General features: G+C 38.6%; 1 protein-coding gene across 3 annotated transcripts in view; it reads left to right on the top strand.

Annotated features, from left to right (window-relative positions):
• The window catches only part of LOC110255887 (myosin-8), a 31333-nt gene continuing 21192 nt past the window's right edge, over window positions 14849-24989 (top strand). The window contains exons 1-13 of one of the 3 annotated variants that reach the window (XM_021066269.1): window positions 14849-14892; window positions 16652-16889; window positions 17555-17698; window positions 17777-17933; window positions 20748-20775; window positions 20873-20987; window positions 21091-21183; window positions 21318-21381; window positions 22038-22136; window positions 22228-22331; window positions 22489-22627; window positions 23671-23789; window positions 23875-24024. In XM_021066269.1, coding sequence (XP_020921928.1) covers window positions 16680-16889; window positions 17555-17698; window positions 17777-17933; window positions 20748-20775; window positions 20873-20987; window positions 21091-21183; window positions 21318-21381; window positions 22038-22136; window positions 22228-22331; window positions 22489-22627; window positions 23671-23789; window positions 23875-24024 — 1422 coding nt within the window. In that variant the 5' untranslated portion in view covers window positions 14849-14892; window positions 16652-16679. Of the gene's footprint in view, window positions 14893-16651; window positions 16890-17554; window positions 17699-17776; window positions 17934-20747; window positions 20776-20872; window positions 20988-21090; window positions 21184-21317; window positions 21382-22037; window positions 22137-22227; window positions 22332-22488; window positions 22628-23670; window positions 23790-23874; window positions 24025-24989 lie in introns of those variants that run through there. The other 2 variants (XM_021066270.1, XM_021066271.1) reach the window with 2 other exon arrangements.

Raw genomic sequence — 24989 nt, 5'->3', positions numbered from 1 at the left:
AGTGCTGAAATGAACAGAGGGGTGCCTGTATCTTTTTCAAGGAAAGTTTTGTCTGGATATATGCCCAAGAGTGGGATTGCTGGGTCATATGGTAGTTCTATATTTAGTTTCCTGCGGTATCTCCATACTGTTTTTCATAGTGGTTGTACCAATTTACATCCCCGCCAACAGTGTAGTAGGAGGGTACCCTTTTCTCCACACCCTCTCCAGCATTTGCTATTTGTGGACTTATTAATGACTGGTGCGAGGTGGTATCTCATAGTTTTGATTTATATTTCTCTAATAATCAGTGATGTTGAGCATTTTTTCATGTGGTTGTTGGCCATTTGTATATCTTCTTTGGAGAAATGTCTATTCAGGTCTTTTGCCCATTTTCAATTGGGTTGTTGGTTTTTTTGCTGTTGAGTTGTATAAACTTTTACAGCTTTTGATATAGCAATTCCACTCCTTGGGTTTAACCGAAAGAAATAAAATGTATGTCCATAAAAGAAAGACTATCCACCAGAAAGAGAATAAATGAAAAAATATGGTATATTCTTACAATGGAATATTACTCACAAATAAAAAGAAATTAACTACATAGAAGAACACAGATGAGTCTAAACAGCATTCCTCTTTGGCATGAGTCTTATAAAAAAAGAGCTGTTGTTCCCCTTTGGTGGAAGATAAAATCATTACGGTTTCATATTAGAAGAAGTAGAGATGCCTTCAGTGGCTGTAATTCCTCTGCTTTTTTTCACTTGAGAGAGAAAATAGAGAAATTCTTAGGGCCAAGAGAATCTTAGGAATTGTAAGCTAATTTTTGGCAAGGACTCTGAGAGCAGAAGGATCATTAGATACAGTAACTTAATGCTGGCTCTGGGCTTAATTGTAAGCAGATACCAGTGAGAGGAGCAAGGACAAGGGATATAAGCCAGACCTTTTGCTCTAAGATAAAACAAATGAGCTGTCACACAAGAATTGTGTAAAAGATATCTGCATTGGAAAAGGACTGGAATAAACCAATAAAAAGCCTTGACAAAAGACAGCTCACAATTTAGTTTTCTTATACTTTGCCCATTAAAACACTTTACTCATTGTTTATTGTCATTTTAAATAAAGCTTTCCATTTTTCAGGGTTGTATCTCAAAGAAAACAGTGGAAAATATATTATGTTGATTCGAATCTCAGATAAAAGTGAGTGTTAGGTTTCAACCACTCATCACATAACCAGAGCACCACCACTTAACAGGTGGCCACTTAATTAATTACAGACAAAGTAACTAAAGGGCATTTGTTTCCAAGGTTTTGCTATTAGAAGAAATGCTAACTGCATACGCTTGGCATACTGTACCCTCTTGTGCTTCTACAGGAAGGTGAGAAAGAAGGGAAATTACTACAATTTTACGTTTCAAAAGATGTAACAAATTGCCCTGGAATTTTACACACTTATCCACAGCATTTGAGAGCATTCACCCCTCCCCCCATTTGCTACTACCAATTTGGATGACATATTTAAGAGCATTTAAAAATCAAAATGGGAGTTCCCGTTGTAGTTTAGTGGTAACTACCATCCATGAGGATGTGGGTTTGCTCCCTGCCCTGGCTCACAGCTTAAGGATACGTTGCTGTGAGCTGTGGTGAAGATTGCAGATGCAGCTTGCATCTGGCGTTGCTGTGGCTGTGGTGTAGGCCAGCGGCTACAGCTCCAATTCGACCCCTAGCCTGGGAACCTCCATATGCCACAGGTGCGGCCCTGAAAGGCAAAAAAATAAAATAAAAATAAAAATAAAAACAAGTCAAAATGGAGCAACCATGGTTCACACATCCAAAACAGAACCAGGTGGACACTGTGGATGTGGTTTTAGACACATTCCTATGGTAACCGAGAACCTGAATTTTCTCTGAACTACATCAAACTCAAGGAAACCAACAACCATTTTCAAAACAATATTTGCTAGCAGCTGCTAGCTACAACCCTGTACTTTCGAAGCACCCTTCCACCCTGCCATGTAATCATTTCAGACCTCAACAAATCCTTGCTTAACAAGCAGCCACACTTCTTATCTGCTCCAATACTAATTCCTGACAAATAATTTATGAAACCTTGTGGCCTACATAAGCCTCCTCATTTGGCAGTCTGTCGGAACACAATTCAAGTGCTTCCTGAATTTATGTCTCCCAGGCGACAGTCCTGCCAAAACCCCAAATAAATACCTCTTTATTTCAATCAGGTCTCCATTTCTGAAATTGTTATTGTTTTTGGTTTTGTTCATTTCTGTTCAAATATTATTTGGTCTTGCACCGCCTGAAGTTAAGCATATTTTTAAGTTTATAGGCCATTTGTATTGCCTTTTCCATGAACTGCCTGTTTATATCTTTTGGCTATTTTTTCTATTTGCTTATATCTCCCTTCCTTAATGATGTTTATAGTTTTGCTTTGTTTTAATGTTTAGGACTTAAATTCATCTAGGACTTATCTTTTTAAATGGTGTCAGGGAGTTCCCATCGTGGCTCAGTGGTTAACAAATCTGACTAGCATCCATGAGGACACGGGTTCGATCCCTGGCCTTGCTCAGTGGGTTAAGGATCCAGCATTGCCGTGAGCTGTGGTGTAGGCGGTAAATGTAGCTCAGACCTTTGTGGCTATAGCTGTGGTGTAGGCTGGCGGTACAGCTCTGATTTAACCCCTAGCCTGGGAGCCTCCATATGCCATGGTGCAACCCTTAAATAAGCATAAATAAATAAATAAATATAAATGGTGTCAGGCAAGGTCCTAATTTACTTTCTTTAAATGAGCCTCAGCATCATTCAGTGAATAGTCCTTTCTTTCCTTCCCCCCAGTGATCTGAAATGCCACCTTTTTATACACTAAATTTCTATACATGCAAGAACCCACTTTTGGACTATTCTGTTGATCTACTTGTCTTCACCTACACTAAGTTCATATAGTTTTAACCTCCGTATTTCTAAAATATGTTTGATGTCAGGTAGGATGGCTTGTTACTTCAATGCCTGGTTAAAGTTTCTTATTCTTGGAAAGTTTTGTTCTTTTACTTCAAACTCTACTACTGCAATTCTCCACTGAGTTACAGCTCTATCCTTATCTATTACTTCCCGGTCTATTCCCTTTCCACTGAGAAAACTTACCCTAATCTCAGGAAATTCAGTTTATTTGTAGCTGTCTTGGGGTAGAATAAATATAAATGATTTCTAAACATCTAAAATTATTTCTATTTCACCAGCAGCAAGCACAGTCAAGTTTGCAATCTAAATGCCTTTTGATTCCCCCACCCTGACTCTTTTCTTTTCCAAGAGCTACCGGCTTAGTTTAGGTTCTCAACTCTTGCCTAAAATAGTACAACAACTGCTTAAGGGAGTTACTTATCTCTGTTGCATACCTCCAATCCATTTTCCATGATGCTACCATAACTGTGTTTAAAATGCAAATCTTACAACCTCAGTTCCTGTTTAAAAGACTCCAGTGATATTCCATGATCCAAGTGATAGAGCCCTATCTTTTGAATGATTTTAAATACAGTGCTAATAGTCAATATTTATTAAATACTTTCTGCATCGCCAGATATTATGCTAGATGCTTTATACATATTGCTCAATGATCCTGTGAGGGTTAATTATTAATTATATTTTTCATTATCCTGCAAGGTAATGGAAAATTATTATTTTCCTTTAACAGATGCACAAACTAAGGCTTAGATGACTTGCCTAAAATCATACAAAATAGTATCTGCTAGTTACATTGATATTTAAAACATTGTATACACCATAAAATGCATGCCAGCCAGTTTGCTGCCTCTAAAACTTAGCTATTAAAAGAAGTTCTCATAATAAAATTTTTAAAGTAGCTACTTGTTTTTTAAAAGTTAGATGTAAAATAAAATAACTCAGAAAGGCTGAAAATAAAGATAAGGGGAGAGGAGTTCCCATTGTGGCTCACTGGAAATGAATCCGATTGGTATCCATGAGGATGTGGGTTCAATCCCTGGCCTTATTCACTGGGTTAAGGATGTGGCGTTGCTGTGAGCTGTGGTATAGGTCGCAAACAGTGCTCAGATCACGCATTGCTGTGGCTGTGGTGTAGGCCAGCGGCTACAGCTCCAATTTGATCCCTGACCTGGGAACTTCCACATGTGGGTGTGGCCCTAAAAAGCAAAAAAAAAAATTAAAAAAATAATAAAAGTATGGGAAAAGATAATCCATATGTATGCTACCCCAAGGTAAAAGCAACATAGTATATAGGGAAATATCAGCAAAAATAGAATTCAAAGCAAAATAATACTAAAAGCAGTAGCAATAGTTCACATTTTATTTTTAGAAGATACGATCTACCAGAAAAATAAAATTATACATTTCTATGGCGTTAGCAACTGTCTTTATTTTATTTATTTTTTTTTTTTGGCCTCATCTATGGCATGTGGAAGTTTCCTGGCAAGGGACTGAACCCACACCACAGCAGCAACCTGAGCCACTGCAGTGACAGCAGTGAATTCCTAACCTGCGATGCCACAAGAGAACTCTGCAACTATCTTTAAATACACAAACAAAAACATGAATGATCTGAGATTAATCAGAGTGGAGTATTTTAACTTACACTAACTAGAAAAAAAATTACAGAACAAGTAGGCAAAACTAAAAACACAGATGATTTGAAAAACACAAATAATACGCAACTGTAAAGACAAAGAAAGTTTTGAATGGATAAGCAATGAGATGCTGCTGTGTAGCACTGGGAACTCTATCTAGTTACCTATGACGGAAGATAATGTGAGAAAAAGAATGTATATATGTACGTGTGACTGGGTCACTTTGCTGTACAGTAGAAAATTGACAGAACACTGTAAACCAACTATAATGGAAACAATAAAAATGATTTTTTTAAAAAAGAGAAAATTTTTTAGCCAACAATAAGGGAACATAAATGCTTTTCAAACATCTAATTATATGCATTTTCAATGGTGGTGATAATGCTCTTTAGAGAGGGAAAATTAGTTCTTAAGGGAGCAAAAAAAAATCTTGAGTATTATTAGGTATTAGGTACTATTAGCTATTAGGGTATTAGATTTGTGCCTGTCTGCATCCCACAAAAAAAAAAAAAAAAAACCTCAACCCTATCTGAAAAAACTTATTGCTTAATTTTTTCTTTTGTTATGGAGAAATTAATTTTAAGCTTAAATTTAAATTTATTTAATTAAAATCTTATTGTTTAGTATTCATTTTTTAAATAGAAATTAAACTGAATTTAACTTAATTTTTCTCTTCAGTGGGCAGTTATGGAAAAAAGGGCAGTTATAAAAAAACAGTGATCTAAAAACATGCACAAAAGTTGAGTCATGTAGGGAGAAAAAAAGAATATATCTGTATTCACTTATACATGCATATTTATGCATACATGCATAGACCTCTAACAAGTAAATAAGAAAACCATCCATTTTTTTTAAATAGGCTTAAAACTTGACAGACTCCTCGCCTAAAGAAAACATGCATGGCAAACAAGCACATGAAAAGTAATTAAAAGCATTATTCACTATGGAAATGCAAATTAAAGTCACAGTAGGATACCACTTTACACTCACTAGGATGGCTGTAACTAAAACGAAGGACAATGTAAGCACAGGTGAGAATGTAAAAAGGAAGCTTCTTATCATTGGTGGAAATGTAAAACAGGACAGCCACTGTGGGAAAGAACTTGGCAGTTTCTTAAGAAGTTAGATATGTACAATCTAGCAATTCAACTCCTAGTTATCTATCCAATAAAAATGAAAACAAATATCCACACACAGAGACTGTGTGGAATATTAACAGCATTATGCATAACAGACAAAACTATAAACAATGAAAATGTCCATCGAATGGATAAACAGGACACATCCATACAGTGGACTCAGTAACAAAAAATGAATGAACAACTGATACATGCAACAACATGGATGAACTCAAAAACATGCCAAGGGAAAGAAGCCAGACACAGAAGACTACAAGTTATAGGAGTCTATTTATATGAAATTTCCAGAAAAGGCAAAACTATAGAGACAAAACAGACCAGTGGTTGCCTCGAGTTTGGGTTGGAATGTGAAGTCACTGCAAATGGGCACAGGGAATTTTTTGAAGTAATGAAAATGTTATAAAACTAGATTGTGGTTATGGTTGTACAACTCCACATATTCACTGAACTGTATACTTAAAATGGATGACTTTTAAGGTATATAAAATTCTACCTCGATAAAGCTGTAAAGAGGAGGAGGAGGAAGAGAAAGAGGAGGGACAATTGACCCAGGCACAAAGTCACAAAAGAAATACCAACTATTTTGGCATTCCCGTTGTGGCCCAGTGGTTAGCAAATCCGACTAGGAACCGTGAGGTTGCAGGTTCCACCCCTGGCCTTGCTCAGTGGGTTAAGGATCTGGCATTGCCATGAGCTGTGTTGTAGGTTGCAGACACAGCTCGGATTCCACGTGGCTGTGGCATAGGCCAGTGGCTACAGCTCCAATTCGACCCCTAGCCTGGGAATCTCCATATGCCACAGGAGTGGCCCAAGAAATGACAAAAAAAAAAGAAAGAAAGAAATACCAACTATTTCTAGAACAAGATATCAAGATATCACAGATATGAAAGTCACTATGCATCTTGCAACAGATAAGTAAAATTTAAAACTATTAAAAAATGGGGGAGTTCCCGTCGTGGCGCAGTGGTTAACAAATCCGACTAGGAACCATGAGGTTGCGGGTTCGGTTCCTGCCCTTGCTCAGTGGGTTAACGATCCGGCGTTGCCATGAGCTGTGGTTTAGGTTGCAGACGCGGCTTGGATCCCGCGTTGCTGTGGCTCTGGCGTAGGCCGGTGGCTACAGCTCCGATTGGACCCCTAGCCTGGGAACCTCCATATGCCGCGAGAGCGGCCCAAAGAAATAGCAAAAAGACAAAAAAATAAAAATAAAATAAAAAAATAAAAAATGGGAACAACTTCAAATTTTGTCCACAGTAGAATTAGTAAATAAAATATTATCACACAATGTAACACTGTATAGTAATGAAAATAAAATACAGTTATGTGTAAAGTCATGGAAAAAAATCTCACAATAATTTTGGGCAAAAGAAGTGAAACACTTAAGAAAAAATAAAGCTGTATTCATATGAAGCTTAAAAACAGGTAAACATGTATATGCATTGCCTACAGATAACATACATGCATCCATCTATATATGTATATCCTGATAACAAACTACAAAGGAAAACAGAGAAATTATTATCACAAGAGTAAAACTCACAGATACCTTTAGGAGAAGAAAATAGGAGTTACAATGAAGAGGATCATGAGAGGTTTATGTAGTGCTGATAATATTCTGATCTGGATGCTATCTAAATTGTTTTATTACTTACATGTACAAACACAGACATATGATACCCCTCATTCTTACTGGAAACCAACTACAAACACACACACACACACACACACACACACACACACACACACACAAGATTAAAAGAATATACAGCTAAAGGAGAACTCTCCCTGCCAAAGCCCAAATTTACACATCCAGAAATTTTAAAAACAAACATACTTTAGATAATTTGGGTGTTGGAAACAGAAACTTAAAATAATTAACTGAAGGGCAGAGTACTACATATCGATCCATGGCACTTAGCCAAGGTAGTAACCAAAGAAAAATTTATAACCATAAAAAACTTGCAAGATCACAAGAATGAAAAAAATGAAGCAAGACTTCAACTGAAAAGGCTAGATACAAACCAATAAACCTAAAGAAGTAAAAGAAAGGAATGAACAAGATTTAAAGCAGAAAATGATAAATTAGAAAAAAAGCGGGAATACTATTCAGCCATAAAAAAGAATACAATAATGCCATTTGCAGCAACAAGGATGGACCTAGAGATTATCATACTAAGTAAAGTAAACCAGCAAGGACAAATAGTATAGGATATTGCTTATATGTGGAATCTGAAAAAAAAAATGATACAAATGAACTTATATACAAAACAGAAAGAGACCCACAGACATAGAAAAACATGGTTACCAAAGGGGGAAAGGAAGGAGAAATTAGGAGTTTGGGATTAACATATGCATATTACTATATATATAACAGATAACCAACAAGGACCTACTGCATAGCATAGGGAACTATATTCAATATTTTGTAATGACCTAAAAGGAAAAAGAATTTGAAAATGAATAAACACACACACACACACAACACTAAATCTTTGCTGTGCACCAGAAACTTAAAGAATACTGTAAATCAACTATACTTAAATAAAATTTTTAAAAAGTTATTTGGTAAATCTAAAAAGTTCCCAAAATTTTGGCAAGTATGATTTAAAATAAAAAGAACAGGGAGTTCCCGTCGTGGTGCAGTGGTTAACGAATCCGACTAGGAACCATGAGGTTGCGGGTTCAGTCCCTGCCCTTGCTCAGTGGGTTAACGATCCGGCATTGCCGTGAGCTGTGGTGTAGGCTGCAGACGCGGCTCGGATCCCGCGTTGCTGTGGCTCTGGCGTAGGCCGGTGGCTACAGCTCCGATTCGACCCCTAGCCTGGGAACCTCCATATGCCACGGGAGCGGCCCAAGAAATAGCAACAACAACAACAACAACAACAAAAAAGACAAAAAGACATAAATAAATAAATAAAAAGAACAAAATTAAAATATGTAAAGAATAAAAAGGAATAGATGACGACACAGGAGTTTTAACTATAAGAAAATATGCATTAAAATGTCCCCCCAAAAATCTAAAAACTCACATGAAATGGGCAACTACCAGAAAAATATAAACTCTCTAAACAGACCCCCCCCAAAAAAAAATCAAGTAGAAACTGAACAAACTAATCAATAGTCATGAAAAAACTTAAATAAGACTAAAAGATTTCTCCTCCAAAGAGGCTACAGGCAAAAAGAATTCCATGAAGGAACTTTTCAAGCCTTCGTGGATCAGATTACTCACATCCTAAACACACTACAGAAGAAAAGTGAAACAAATGGGAAGCACTCATTTTACAAAATTAGTATGATCCTAACCAAAACAACACTATGGCTTAGTTCCACATGAAATCTAATGCAGAAATCCCACATAAAAAAAATTAGTAAACTTAAAGCAGCAGGAAACTGAATAATATCACAACAGTATGTTTTATTCCATTAATTTTAGAATGGTATAAATGAAATCTACCACATAATCCACTACATTAACAAGCTGACAAAGAAAATGATAATTTCAATAGATGCAGAAAAAAACACTAATAAAATCCAGTGCATGTTTAGATATAATTCACATACCAGAAAATTCACCATGTGAATGAACAGTTCAGTGATTTTGGTAGATTCACAAAGTTATGCAATCATAACCACCATCTAATTCTAAAACACTTTCATCACCTCAAAAAGAAAATCTGTTAGCAGTCACTCCCAATCTCCCCTCTTCAGACCACCCTCTGGCACCCATGAATCTACTTTTCATCTCTAAGGATTTGCCTTTACTTGATATTTTATATGAGTGGAATCATCAAATATGAGCACACTGTATTTGTCTTCTTTCACTTAGCATAGTGTTTTCCAGGTTCATCCAAGTTGTGTCCTGTATTAGAACTTCATTCCTTTTTAGAACTGAAAAATATACCACTGTCTGGATATATCCCATTTTGTTTATACCTTTATTTTTTTTATTTTTTATTTTTTTTTTTTTTGTCTTTTTGCTATTTCTTGGGCCGCTCCCACGGCATATGGAGGTTCCCAGGCTAGGGGTCCAATCAGAGCTGTGGCTGCCGGCCTACGCCAGAGCCATAGCAACGCAGGATCCGAGCCGCATCTGCAACCTACACCACAGCTCACGGCAATGTCGGATCGTTAACCCACTGAGCAAGGCCAGGGATCAAACCCACAACCCCATGGTTCCTAGTTGGATTCGTTAACCACTGCACCACGATGGGAATTCCTATACCTTTATCTTTTGATGGACACTTGGGTGTTCTCCCCTTTTTAGACTCCACAGATAGTGCTACTATGAATATTTGTGTGCAAGTTTTTATATAGCATAAGTTTTCAAGTCTCTTGGTCCTGAACCAAAGAATAGAACACTTCATTTCATGATTAAAATTATTGAAAAACTGTATGTAAAGTATACAGCAAATACCATACTTGATGAAATATGAGATGCAATCCAATTAAAATCAGGAACAAGATAAGGACTGCTTATCTGGACAAGATACATAAACAAGTATCCCAGTACTAATGCTATTCAACACTGTCCTAAATGTTTTGACAATGCAACAAGAGAAGGGAAAGAAAGAACATACAAATTACAAAAGAAAGAAGACACAAAACTCTGATTATTTGTGCATGATACATCAAAAACCCAAGAGAACCAAATAAATTATTAGAAGTGATAAGTTCAGCGAAAGGGCTAGGTAAAAGCTAACAGAAAAATCAATAACTTTCCGAAACACTGGGCCTGTTAAGAGACTGTGCTTGTGTGTAACAGAAAATCTGAGTAAACACTGACTTGTTAATATTAGCAGTTGATGTTTTTCTTCACATAAAAAGATTCAGCTCCAGATGTCAAGACTGTCTCTGAAATTCTCTTGATCTTTGTTTCAAAGCTACAGCTCCAATCACTACACCTGTGTTTTACACAGGAAAAAGTTAAGAGGAGAAAGAGAAAAGCAGTACCGAGAGAGTCTACTCCTTTCCATAAAAGCTTTTCTGGAAACCCACCCAGCAATTCTGTTTGCATTTCATTGGCTAAAACTGTGTAATATGGTTAACCTATGCTGCAAAGCCATCTGGGAAATGAAGTTTAGTTGGCATACAGCTGCCACAAATAAAACTGAAGTTCTGAGCAGGCAAACTCATCTGCCACATGTTAGTAATAACCAAGTAGAAAGTATAATAGGAAAAACAATCCCATTCACTATAGCAACAAAAAGCTGTAAAATTCCCAGGGAAAAAAATCTAATAAAAAAAAATAAGGGAGTTCCCATAGTGGCACAGTGGTTAACGAATCTGACTAGGAACCATGGGTTGCAGGTTTGATCCCTGGCCTTGCTCAGTGGGTTAAGGATCCAGTGTTGCTGTGAGCTGTGGTATAGGTCGCAGACGCGGCTTGGATCCCAAGTTGCCGTGGCTTTGGTGTAGGCAGGAGACTACAGCTCCCATTGGACCCCTAGCCTGGGAACCTCCATATGCCTCGGGAGCGGCCCTAGAAAAGGCAAAAAGACAAAAAAAATAAAATAAGAACTTTATGGGAAACAAAAAACCTAGGGAAAAAATGACAAAAGAACATTTTTAAAAACACATGGAATAAACAGGAAAATATATCATAGCTGTAGAATGAAAGGCTCACTATTGTAAAGATACCAATTCTTTTTTTTTTTTTTTTTTTTGGCCACCCCTGCTACATGTGGAAATTCCCAGGCCAGGGATAGAACCTGTGCCACAGCGGCAACCCAAGCAACAGCAATGACAATGCCAGATCCTTAAACCACTGTGCCAGCAGAGAACTCCTAAAGATATCAATTCTAATCAAATTAACTTATTAATAAAACTTAATCCAAATCAAAATCCTAATGGGATTTTTTAAATAATCTGAAAAAAGATGATTCTAAAAGTAATACAATAGATTGCAAGAATTATCAAGACAATTCTGAAATAAACACTTAGGGAAATTTTGCCCTATCAAAACACATGTACTACTGGCACAGAATACAGCACAAAATGTGGACTCCAGAAACAGACCACATGTGCATACACACACACACACAAACAGCTAGATTATAAACCTCAATGTTTTTTAAAATACAGAATCTATTTATAACCCTGAGTTCCTAAGAAGGCTTTCTTTCATAATATCCACAAAAAAGCAAAAATGTAAATGAAAAGCATTTATAACTTGAACTACATAAAAATTTTAAACTTTTATAGGCCTGAAATGCCACAGTAAAGTTAAGATTATTATTGGACCAGGAGACACCTTTTACAACTTGTACAAAAAAGAAATGATTACAATCTAGAAACAGAGAATTCTACACAATAACAGTCAAATGAGTAATACCAAAATAGTCTGGGGGTGGAGGTAATGGGTAGGGGTATATATGAAACAAGACTGGCCATGATCTGATAACTACTAATTTTAGATGATGAGTGACAATGAGGTCGCTGTGCCAATTTCTTTACTTTTGTATATGTCTGAAATTTTCCCACATTTTATTTATGGACTAATATGGAAAATGAACTAAGAGAATAGAGCAAAAAAAGCAAGTTGGTAAATATATAAACTAAGATGCTATCAATGATACATTTGTTTTTTTATAATGATTTTAATTTTTTTCCATTATAGCTGATTTACAGTATTCTGTCAATTTTCTGCTACATAGCAAGATGACCCAGCCATACATGTATACATTCTTTTTCTCACATTATCATGCTCCATCACAAGTGGCCAGACATATCTATCAATTATACATTTTAAACATCTAATTATATATTTCCCATGGGCCAATTTTCTCAGGCCAATATCACTATACTATACTTTCCTAAGTACAAATTAGTAAATTTATATTAACTTACTAGTATAAATTAGTAATACATATTAGTAAATAACTTATATTAGTTACATTAACTAATATGTATATAAATATAATGTTTATACTTAGGAAAATATAAATTAATTAGTGCACAGAAAAGGCCTGGAGTATATCAAACCAAACTAGTACCAATGGTTACTCCAAAGAGCAGGGAACTACTTTCACCATGAGTGTTCATCAAAGGAGAATTTTAGTCTAATCTGCAAGGCTTTAATTTTTCATTTAATTAGAATGTAAGAGGTTCACAACAGCACATATTTATCAAAATTCATGGAAATAAAGTTCTGCATGGTTACAAGAATCAGTACACATGCAAAAGCACATAGAACTGTAAAACAAAAGAAGTGAATTCTATTGTGAAGTTTAAATTTTTTTTAAATAGCAGCAAAGAAAACTCTCATATTACTGTCACCTAGTAGAGTGAACTTTGCTGTATGTAAATTATACCTCAATATTCCTAACCATTAAAAAAGGAAAGATTTGGGGAGTTCCCACTGTGGCGCAGTGGAAATGAATCCGACTAGTACCCATGAGTTTGTGGGTTCGATCCCTGGCCTCACTCAGTGTGTCCCAGGATCCGGCGTTGCCATGAGCTATTGTGTAGGTCGCAGACGAGCCTCAAATCTGGTGTTGCTGTGGCTATGGCATAGGCCAGCTGCAGCTCCAATTCAACCCCTAGCCTGGGAACTTCCATATGCCGCACGTACAACCCTAAAAAGCAAAAAATAAAAAAAAATTATTTGGAAGTTCCTATTGTGGCTCAGCGAGTTAGGAACCCAACCAGTATCCATGAGGATGCCGGTTCAATCTCTGGCCTTGCTCTGGGGGTTAAGGAGCCAGCGTTGCTGTAGCTATGGCGTGGACCGGCAGCTGCAGCTCCGATTCGACCCCTAACCTGGAAACTTCCATATGCCGCGGGTGCGGCCCTAAAAAGTTAAAAAAAAAAAAAAAAAAAAAAAAGATTTTAATTTAAAAAGAATGATCATAATATAATGTTTAATAAGGGTGTAAATTACACTTTTGTTAGGAAAGTTACCTATGATCTAATTTTTAGGTAGGTTATAAAATATGTACGTAATACCTATGTGTATATAGTATGACCCCACTTATATGCCTATATCTTATTTTATCTCTGCATATTGGGATGACAGATAGTTTTTCTCTTTGCTTATCTTTTTTCCTACATGAATACGTATTATTTTCTAATATGAAATCCTTTTTTTTTTCAACACTGGAGGGATGTGCACTGGCTCAAGGATAGCGACTCAGTGTAGAAACTCCTTTCCCTTTGGCTCTGCTCCCTAAGCCCAGACTCCAAGGGTGAGCCTTGGCAGTGACCCGAGGGAACGAAGCAGGTGGGACTGCCTGTGGGAACAAAGAAGGAAATGTGGCTAGGGCCCTGAAAGCAACGTGTCGCAGAGTACACGATCATTGGGTTACCACAGGCATGTGTGAAAGTGTTTGCCAAAACGAATATAGCTCTTAGGAACCTGTCTTGAGGCCCCACCAGGCGCCGTGAAAGCTTCCCCTCCCAGCACACTAGAAAGCATTCTCTGCCTGCAGATCAGTCCCTGTCAAATTATTTATAGGAGATTGGTCCACATACTCAAAATGATATGAATCCTTCTAATTATATCCAAACATGCCAAATGTCAGTACACATTATTCTGAGGGTTCGGGCTGCCAAATGTCTTGCCCCAACAAAGAGGAAACAGCCGCGGCATCAGCACATTAGTTCCTATATAAGCAGGACGAGCCCTCCTGCTTTATCTCAACCAAGAGCCCAGAGGTAAGTGACGGGGACCATGGAGCTGGAAGGACACCAAGGGGGGAGAGACAGCTTACCCCATGGCCCATCCCAGAGAGTGAAACTGTTCCTCTCAACTTTGACTTTTATTTCCACAGAGCCAAGCTTTAGAGAAGGAAAAAAAAAATTTTTTTTTTTTTATATGGCTGCAACTGTGAGATATGGAGGTTCTCAGGCTAGGGGTCGAATGGGAGCTGCCTCTGCAGGTCTATGGCACAGCCACGGCAACGACGGATCCAAGCGGGCATCAGCGACCTATGCCGCACCTTGCAGCAACTCCAGATCCTTAACCCACTGAGCGAGACCAGGGATCGAACTCACATCCTCACAGAGACAATGTCAGGTTCTCAACTTGATGAACCACAATGGGAATTCCACAGACAAGGGAAATCTTAATCCTGTAACTATCATACTGGAATTTCAGCGCTTAACTAATAAGAAACTTGTTGGTTTACAGTGTTAGGCACTTCCGAACCTGCATTTTCATCTGGCATCCAGAGGTGAGACTCGGCTTTATTCATTTATTGATGACAGGGGATTTAGTCTAATGAAGCTGAGAATGGCTCTTCTTTGTACACCATTTCCATGGTTTTGTTTTTACTTATGTAAGGAGACTGTGCTTCCAAATGACTGCTTATAAATGCTGGGAAATCAGTTTTTAAAAATGTCTTATTCTCAGAGACCACCATCATCTGAGTTCCAAGATAAAGGACCATTTACAAAAGAATGAACTTTGACAGTGAGTTTTCAGCTGCACTTAGAACTGTCCAGGGGCAATAGGCTATTCCAGGCCAACCTCCCTCTACTGACAAGCGTTGAATATTTATATGTTTTACCAATATTTCTTAAACAACTGGAAAAATTCTTAATCTAAAAGTGTATTAAATTAAGGGAGTTCCCATTGTGGCTTAGCAGTAACGAGCCCAACTAGTATCCACGAAGATGCAGGTTCGATCCCTGGCCTCGCTCAATGGGCTAAGGATCTGGCGTTGCTGTGAGCCTTGGTGTAGGTCACAGATGAGGCTCAGATCTGGTGTTGCTGTGGCTGTGGTGTAGGCCAGCAACTCCAGCTCTGATTATATCCCTAGCCTGGGAACTTCCATATGCCACAGGTGCAGCCCTAAAAAAGATGTAAATAAAAACAAACACCTTGTTAAAACCAGAGCATTTTATCTACTTTTTTATGATTCATTATTGTTTTTAGAAAGATTAGTTATGTTCATTTAAAATCACAAGTATTACATCCGCTAAATATCATACCTAATATAGAAGAGATCCTGTCCCTTGCCCAAGTAACTCATTGCCTGAGAGCAAAGGACAGACCCAACCAATCTAACATGCCAACAGAGAAAAACATACCTATTCACACAGGACAATGGCTCACATGCATGTAATAAACCCTTACATTTCTGTCTCTTTTCTTTTTCTGGATGGAAACAAAAGAAGCCTGTGGAATTTATGTGGGAGGAAGAACCTTCACCCTGTAGCTCTCATTTCTCTGCAGTTAGCTCTGTTAAATGACAGCTGAAATCTCTTGTGCCAAAAGGGGAACGTTAAAAGAGATTTTGGAATTAAGGCAATGCTAAGTCTTGGTAACAAGCCAAAAAAACCCCCCAGAGTAATAATTTATTATGAGGGTCTTTCAACTATTCACCAAGAGATATAACACCAAATGTTAATATAAGGTAGTTGTTAAAAATAATTATTTGGCTTATGAGAGAAAAAATGGCCATCTAAAAGGCAAAGGCATTTTTGATAGCTTTGAAAAGCTCAACCTTCATCTACACAAGACAAACTTTCCCTCCTGACTGTATGACTGTCTTAGCAAATGGCAGGTGCAAACATTATGCAGAAGGAAAAGTGGGGATTAAAGAATGACAGTTGCTATAAAACAATCCATCAACAACAGTCTTAGCTATAGATGTTGTTACAGTCTGGAGATTAAAACACACAGAGATTCCATTCTCACTCAGTTGTAGGTGCCCCACCCTGATGAAGAAGATATGCCAGCTGGGAAGGAAATTTTCAAAGTCTTAAAAATGGAGCCTCAAATTGCAATCTCATTCCAAACCAACCCTGTGCTAGTGTTACTGTATTAGAACGCTGGTCAACAACAGCTTGGAAGAACAGTTACAGCTCAGGCAGACGACATCAGTGCTTTCATTTCAAATTCGCCTTAACAGTGCTTTCATTTCAAATTCTAGCTCACATGAATAACTTCTGGTTTCTATTTCTTCTTTCCTCCCTTTTTCCCCCAAGGCAGAATTCTCTCTGATAAATCGCAGCCATGAGTGCAAGCTCAGATGCTGAGATGGCTATTTTTGGCGAAGCTGCTCCTTACCTTCGAAAATCGGAAAAGGAGCGGATTGAAGCCCAAAACAAGCCCTTTGATGCTAAAACATCAGTTTTTGTCACGGAGCCCAAGGAATCCTATGTGAAGAGCATCATACAAAGCAAGGAAGGGGGGAAAGTAACTGTAAAGACAGAACGTGGAGCAGTAAGTAAAAACAAAAGGAAAGAATATTTGTTTAATTTCTCTATCTCCTCACTTCAAGTTGAAGCCTTCCTTGCTCAGAATCTCTAAGCCTATTGTCAATACAAACATCCTTTTGGTCCATTAATAGACATCACATTTGGAAGGTGAAAGAAATTTTTAGCAGTATCCCCATTTCTCCTTTTCCCAACTATCCAAGGGACTTTAACCCACTAGCATCAGCTTCCAACATTTCTCTTCAACTCCTCACTTCGCAGTCTAAATCCCCAAACTTGGGAGAAATAAAAACTAGCTTCTCCTATCAAAAGAAAATAATGTATTAACTTCCAGCTTTCCTTACCCCCAAAGCAAAGTTTCTTGTAAGGAATGGCAAGAGAAAATAACAAATTAAACCTATTAAAGTAAAAGGCTATAACTGATACATAAATCTGTAACATGGAAACGGGGGAGGAAAAAAGTTTAAAAAGTAGTATGTATTCTAGCTTATCACAGGAAACAGATTTTCTTACCATCAACTTCTAAAATGAATATATATCCATGCCTCTATTTAAAGGACATTGAATAATATAATGGAAAATGTCCACAATTGTAGTTCTATAACCCAAACAGATAAACATAAACCCCAGCTTCAGCATTAATACAAACTGGTCTCTTGCTTTACTTGTCAGACGCTAACTGTCAGAGAAGACCAAGTCTTCCCCATGAACCCTCCCAAATACGACAAGATCGAGGACATGGCCATGATGACCCACCTGCACGAGCCGGGCGTGCTGTACAACCTCAAAGAGCGTTACGCAGCCTGGATGATCTACGTGAGCGCCCTTCAGCAGCTCTTTATTTCATCTGTCTCTCAAACAAATCCCTCACATTGAATATTCTGATTTTCTCAGACCTACTCGGGCCTCTTCTGTGTCACCGTCAATCCCTACAAGTGGCTGCCGGTGTACAACCCCGAGGTGGTGACGGCCTACAGAGGCAAAAAGCGCCAGGAGGCCCCGCCCCACATCTTCTCCATCTCCGACAATGCCTATCAGTTCATGCTGACTGGTGAGTGATTGATCCATCTATTTACAGAAATGTGGAAACAGAATCTTTAACAAACAAACAGACTTTGGGCTTTGATTACAATAATATATTGCAGCCACATGGGGCTTCACACTGTTTTCAAAAAAATTTCAGAGCTGTTAATGTCACGTATTCTTCCCCACAGCCTTTTTATAGATGAGTAAGTGAAGCTCACTGAATTAGTTCACTGACCTGCCCACGCCGACCCAGCTAGTAACCAGAAGCCTAGTTAAAACACTTAGTAGACCTCTATAAACGTACTTGTTTTTCCTATATATTTTATTTTCTGATTTGGACAGGAAAAAAATAAAATAGATTTTTTAAAATATGCATATCCACAGCAATCAAGGAAAACAGTTACCAGCCATAGCTGGAAAACCTTGTAAATTCTTGTCTTTATCTTTAACAGACACAACCAATATTGCCAGCCTTTGGGGTAGAACATGAGTAAAGACAGAGCTATGACTTTCCTTCCAAAGATTTTGAAGCATTTTCCCAATAGAATGGAAGAAAATAAAAATCCATCTTGAAAACATTTTTTAAAAATTATATCAAAGTCTGTTATTCCTATCTTATCAAGGCACAAATAGCTTTGATACAAACTGCAGGCCCAAATACAGCATTAAAACCTTTTATCAGCACATACCAATTGTACTGCCTTCGGAGATACTCTAAATTCCTGAGTTTCCTGTTCTTCCACGAGATTTTAGAAACTTGAAAGGATTTTGTTCTTTTTCTAAAATTTGTTTTTCTTGCACTGTTTTAAAATTATCTTAAAGGAGAAGAGAGAAGAGAAAGGGATAAAATAGGAATATTCCATTAAAAATTGGCCAGCAGTTCTACAAGGATTTCATGCCAATAAACTGCTTTTTACTGCCTTCCAGAAATTATCCAAATGCAGGCTCCTTCCACAGCGTATTTGTTTGCTGTGCCACACCTGTGCCATGTGGAAGTTGCCAGGCCAGGGATCGAACTGGAACCACAGCACTGACAAGGCGGATCCTTCACCCATTGAGCCACTTGGGAACGCGGTCATTTCAGAGGCTTCAATACTCAGCAGTTGCGTTTACACTGCTGTGTACACCACTACCCCTACTGAGGCCCCCACCCCTCCAAGTTTTGGAGGTGCTCCAAATTCAAGATTACTTATGTCTCCAAACAGGATTTCTGTATAAAACCATGCAAAACTGTGGCTCTTCATTCAGTTAGAGCATAGAATATTGCTTTCTTATCTATGTTCCCACTAGATGTGACAGGATCTTTCATGAATTCTATTGGAAAAAGAAATCAATCTGATTATGTTCCAAAACCTCTATCTACTTCCCTGAAAAGAGCTTTAAAGTTTTCTAAAGTCTATATCCACATCTAAACAGTAACCAAATTAGTATCTATTTCTCTGAATAGATTTTTAGATGAGAATTCTCTAAAATCTAGTCTGTCAGTTTAGAATTAAAGATTTATACAATTCAGAAAATCAGTATAAATCCAACATATAAGTCATATAAGTAGTGACAATTTTTGTTTTTATTACTTAGAAATGTGTATAAAATAAAAGTAAATGAACACCAACGTTTACAATTCCACATCCCTTCTTTTTTTTAGTATTACCAGCAGTCAAATTAATAAACACCTGGAAGGAGGTTGAGTAGCAGAGAAATATATAAAATCGAAGTTAAAAGAACCAAATATCTTGATTAAGCTATGGAATTATTAGAAAAGTCACATTCCTCTCGGGTCTCAGTTTCATCTGTTAAGTGAAACTTCCAAATTCTATGACTCCTACCGAAATAGTTACAGAAGAAATTACATGATGCCTGGAATTTTCTTTAAAATAACCCAGTGAGGGAGTTCCCTTCATGGGTCAGCGGTTAACAAACCTGAATAGGATCCATGAGGATGTGGGTTCAATCCCTGGCCTTGCTTAGTGGGTTAAGGATCCAGCGTTGCCATGAGTTGCGATACAGGTTGCAGATGCGGCTCTGATCCTGCGTTGCTATGGCTGTGGTGTAGGCTGGCAGCTACAGCTCTGATTTAGCCCCTGGCCTGGGAACTTCCATATGCTGTGGTGCAGCCCTAAAAACCAAAATAAAATAAAATAACCCAGTGAACTTGGGATGGGAGTATAGATTATATAAAACTGGCCAAATAATATTAACTTGAAAGTATATGATGGGTGTGGGAATTCTTTATATTATTGTCTCTACTTTGTAAATATTTGAAATTATGCATAACAGCAGTTTTTAAATTAATAAAATACAAAAAGATCAAATATGCTTCAATTAAACAATAATAATAAAATAAAACACAAAAAGAAATCAATGATTCTCTGCCTCTCATTTTCACAAATTTTACTCCAAGAAGCAAGTACTGTCTGGGAGCTACACACAAAACCAAAATCACGGGCGACATCTGCCAAATGTTTAAAAAGGAATAAACTGTGTTTAATCTGAACAGAGTAAATAATCTTCATATTGAATATTTTATTTTATTTTTTATTTTTGTCTTTTTGACTTTTCTAGGGCTGCTCCTGCGGCATATGGAGGTTCCCAGGCTAGGGGTCCAATCGGAGCTGTAGCCACCGGCCTACACCATAGCCACAGCAATGAGGGATCCAAGCCATGTCTGCGACCCACACCACAGCTCACAGCAACACCGGATCCTTAACCCACTGAGCAAGGCCAGGGATTGAACCCGCAACCTCATGGTTCCTAGTTGGATTCGTCAACCAATGAGCCACGATGGTGACTCCATATTGAATATTTTAAAAAACTAATGGTCTTGCTCTTTCTTTCACAGACCGTGAGAATCAGTCCATCCTAATCACGTACGTGATTTTTTTCTTCTTCTCTGGCTCATGATGACTGTCTTAGATGTTGACATCATGAGCTCTAGTTCTGATCTCTTCTGTTTCTGTGTGACAGCGGAGAATCCGGGGCAGGAAAGACTGTGAACACGAAGCGTGTCATCCAGTACTTTGCCACAATCGCTGTCACTGGGGAGAAGAAGAAGGAGGAACCTACTTCTGGCAAAATGCAGGTGGGTCGGGTTGCCAGGATCAGGAGCCCAGCTCGGCCTGGGCTCTCCGGGGAGAAACTCCTGGAGCCCCACAGGTGAGCACTGCTCTCGCCCTTCTCGGCAGGGGACTCTGGAAGATCAGATCATCAGTGCCAACCCCCTGCTCGAGGCCTTTGGCAACGCCAAGACCGTGAGGAACGACAACTCCTCTCGCTTTGTAAGTCTCCTGCACACGGAAGGGTCTTCTCGGCCCTCGAGTGCCAGAGAAGCCTGTCTGAGTTATCATCTCAGTCTCTTCTCCCTCGTGCGCTTCCAGTTTGGTTTCTGACATCACTGTTTCTCACGTGCAAGGGTAAATTCATCAGGATCCACTTCGGTACCACTGGGAAGCTGGCTTCTGCTGATATCGAAACATGTGAGTAACAGGACCGTTGAAAGTCAAACAGAGAGACAAGTGAGCTCATCTGAAGCGATGCTCTGTGACACCTGGTGAGCACTGAGACTGCTGCCAGTGTTGCCTGAGAGCTAATGCCAGCTTACACACAACTGCTGTGTGCTTTCTTTACCTTGATCTCAGACTGATGGTTCAGTAGCACATTCTGGAATTCCTGCCTCAGAAGCATCTCTGACAGTTTTTCCAGGACAAGGAGTAGGACTATCTAGGAGTTTCCTGAAGGCTTACAATGCATTTCTGTGATTTGCTCTTGATCTAAGCTTTGGTAGGTATTTCCAAGGTAGTCCCTCACCGAAGAATCTAAGGGGATCCAAGAAAGGAGGGGATAGTAAGGATCAATTATAATACAGAGGTCACAGGTCATCCATATGAAAAGTTTATTTTTACTACAGCAGGTGTAGTTCACTCTCTGCTCTTAAGCGGTGAGAACCTTAGGTAATTGCCATATGTATTTGGGGTGCTTACACAGAGTACCAAGAGGATGGATCATCACATTAAAATCTTAATGAAGCCTAATGCAATACCCCCAATTTTAGCCAAAGCCACTGCGGTTCATTTACTATCTTGGCAGCGTTGGTATTTTTCCTAATTCAATACCTGTTTCTTTCTCTTTCCAGATCTTCTAGAAAAGTCTAGAGTTACTTTCCAGTTGAAGGCAGAAAGAAGCTACCATATTTTTTATCAGATCACTTCCAATAAGAAGCCAGATCTGATTGGTAAGAATGAACTTAAATTCATAGATGAAAGCTGATACTTTTGTTAACAACTTCTTATGTAAAACACATACCCTGAATTCTGTGTACCCAGAAATGCTCCTGATCACCACCAACCCATATGACTACGCTTTCGTCAGTCAAGGCGAGATCACTGTCCCCAGCATTGATGACCAAGAGGAGCTGATGGCCACTGATGTAAGTCACATACACTTACTTATTTAGAAACCCATTATGTATGGGAATAACAAGAGCAACCCACTGTAAGTGTGGTTATCTGAGAACATAGTATAAATTCTCCAAAATATGCTAGTCTCTTCTGCCCTAACCTTTGTCCTCTCGTCTCTCCTGACAGAGTGCCATTGATATCCTGGGCTTTACTCCTGAGGAGAAAGTATCCATCTACAAGCTCACAGGGGCAGTAATGCATTATGGGAACATGAAATTCAAGCAAAAGCAACGTGAGGAGCAAGCGGAGCCAGATGGCACAGAAGGTACCAAATGAACCTCCACCTGGGTTTAAATTAGAGAATGTGACAAGAAAAAAACACGTATTGTAAACTCATATCTCCTTTGTAGCAGGACTTCTGAACGGCATATACACATCACATGCTTTCCTTACCCTCCTCAAATTTCCACATCTCCATCATTTCTAAGCAGCCTAAATAAGTTTAAATGAACCCTAATAGCCATTTGTAAGGATAAATCCAAAAAGCATAACCTGGGATCAGATCAATTAGAGAGAATGAGTTGGAACGTGCTCTTGCAACAGTAAGAAGGTATATAGGATAACTTGGAAGGCCAGTCTGCTCAGCACCAGCCAGGTAAACCTTGTGGGGTGGAGGTGGGGGATACAAAATCCTCCCAAACACAGAGCTGTGGGTGACGGATGTGTCTAGACTGCTGTGCACACGTGTATGTTGTTTATATGTAAACCTGCAGACAATCTAGGCAGCCAGTAAGATCAAAAAGTAAGAAAGAAAAATCATACACTCTACACATGGAAAGAACATGGAACCTTTCCTGAGCACCTCAACTTGACATTCTCTCTCCCCACTGTAAACTTTTCAGCAGTAACCTTTGTGCCTGATGTGGCATTTACACCACAGTCACTGAGAGAAGTTTAGAAGGGGACTCTGTGGGGATCATGCAGTGAAATTTAATCCCCACATTTTCTGACAAAGAAACTGACTTGGTGAGGTTAAACCGGGAGGCACAAAACTGAAAGTATATTTATCTTCTTCCAACTACACCTACTGTGTCTTAAGAGCAGGAACCCCAGTTTTTGCCTTACATAAAGTATTTCCACAAACTCTGGACATATGCTTCTTGTTTAGGAATTGCTTGCAATACATCACCAAAGGCCGAATGACCACTTATTAGCAAGGACATGCTCTAATGCAGAGGGCCTCACCTGATCTTCTATAGAATTATTTAAAGATTGTTATTTAAATAAGAAAGTGGATTGGAAGAAAATGGAAAGATTACATTAAAGAGGATATCACCATTAAACATTTCTCAAACTGTGTCTCTGCAGTTGCTGACAAGGCTGCCTACCTCCAGAGTCTGAACTCTGCTGACCTGCTCAAAGCCCTCTGCTACCCTAGGGTCAAGGTTGGCAATGAGTTTGTCACCAAAGGCCAGACTGTCCAGCAGGCAAGTGCATAACTCTATGAATCTCACACCCCAGGCCTTCAGAACATGCCATTAAAAACTCTAACAGTCATTACCATGTCTAAAGGTGTACAATGCGGTGGGTGCTCTGGCCAAAGCCGTCTATGAGAAGATGTTCCTGTGGATGGTCACTCGCATCAACCAGCAGCTGGACACCAAGCAGCCCAGGCAGTACTTCATCGGGGTCTTGGACATCGCGGGCTTTGAGATCTTTGATGTGAGTTGTCATCACATTAATCAAAAGTGGGAGAAAAGTCAATTTCGGCTCTGATATACTGGGAATTATCATTCATTTACCTTTGTTGTGTCTACACTGCTTTCTCCAGTACTGCACCCAGAACAAAACACCTAGGACGTAACTGGATTACAGTGGTAGTAATAAAAAACAGCTAACATTTATTGAGAGGTCTGTATTTCTGGCATTCTACTAAGCACTTCAAAATGTTACCTCATTTTATCTTCACATCAACCCATGAAGGAGTAACTAACATGACTCCTAATTCCATGTGGAGAAACATGCAAGAAAATCAAAACACTTGCTAAAGATCCTCCAGTGATATGAAGCAAAGCTAGAACAGGAACCCGGATCTGTAGCATCTGATCCATATACAAGGCACCGCCTACGGAGGAGAAGGGGCCTGAAGTAGAAGCATAGTGACGGTTCATAGTTTCTCCTCTTCCAGGTTCATCTGACACACACCACTTCCTCTCTGGGGCATCAGGTTCATCATCTCTAAAACGAGGATGTCAATTATTATCAAGACTCTGTCAGATCTTCCACTGCTATACCACATCTGATCCCTAATTTCACTGACCTGACAGGAAGGATTTACCAAGTGTTTGATATGAATAGGAGAGAAATTAGCCTATTAATTTCATTAAAGGTCTTAAGTTTTCCTTAATAATGTGACAGCCAAAAGTGAAAATGTGAACTTTATCTTGAATTAGAGGGTGGGGGTGGTAAAAGAAGTGAAGTTTTGCGGTAAATTACTTTCACCCTTAAATCTGAACCGTTAATCATTGCGCTGTATTTCTGCTGTAGTTTTAATGCATATTATTTAATGAACTTTATTGCCTATGCAATCTCAGAAGTGGAAGGAGGTAGATTTTATCAGAACTCTTGCTGCGTGGTTAATACCTGTGTCTTTAAATAATGCCCAGAAATCATACAAAAGGTTCATG

This window comes from Sus scrofa, chromosome 12, assembly GCF_000003025.6.
Source record: "Sus scrofa isolate TJ Tabasco breed Duroc chromosome 12, Sscrofa11.1, whole genome shotgun sequence".
Taxonomy (NCBI): Eukaryota; Metazoa; Chordata; class Mammalia; order Artiodactyla; family Suidae; genus Sus; species Sus scrofa.
Note: the sequence above shows the minus strand (reverse complement) of the source record. Positions and strands in the feature narration are given on the sequence as shown.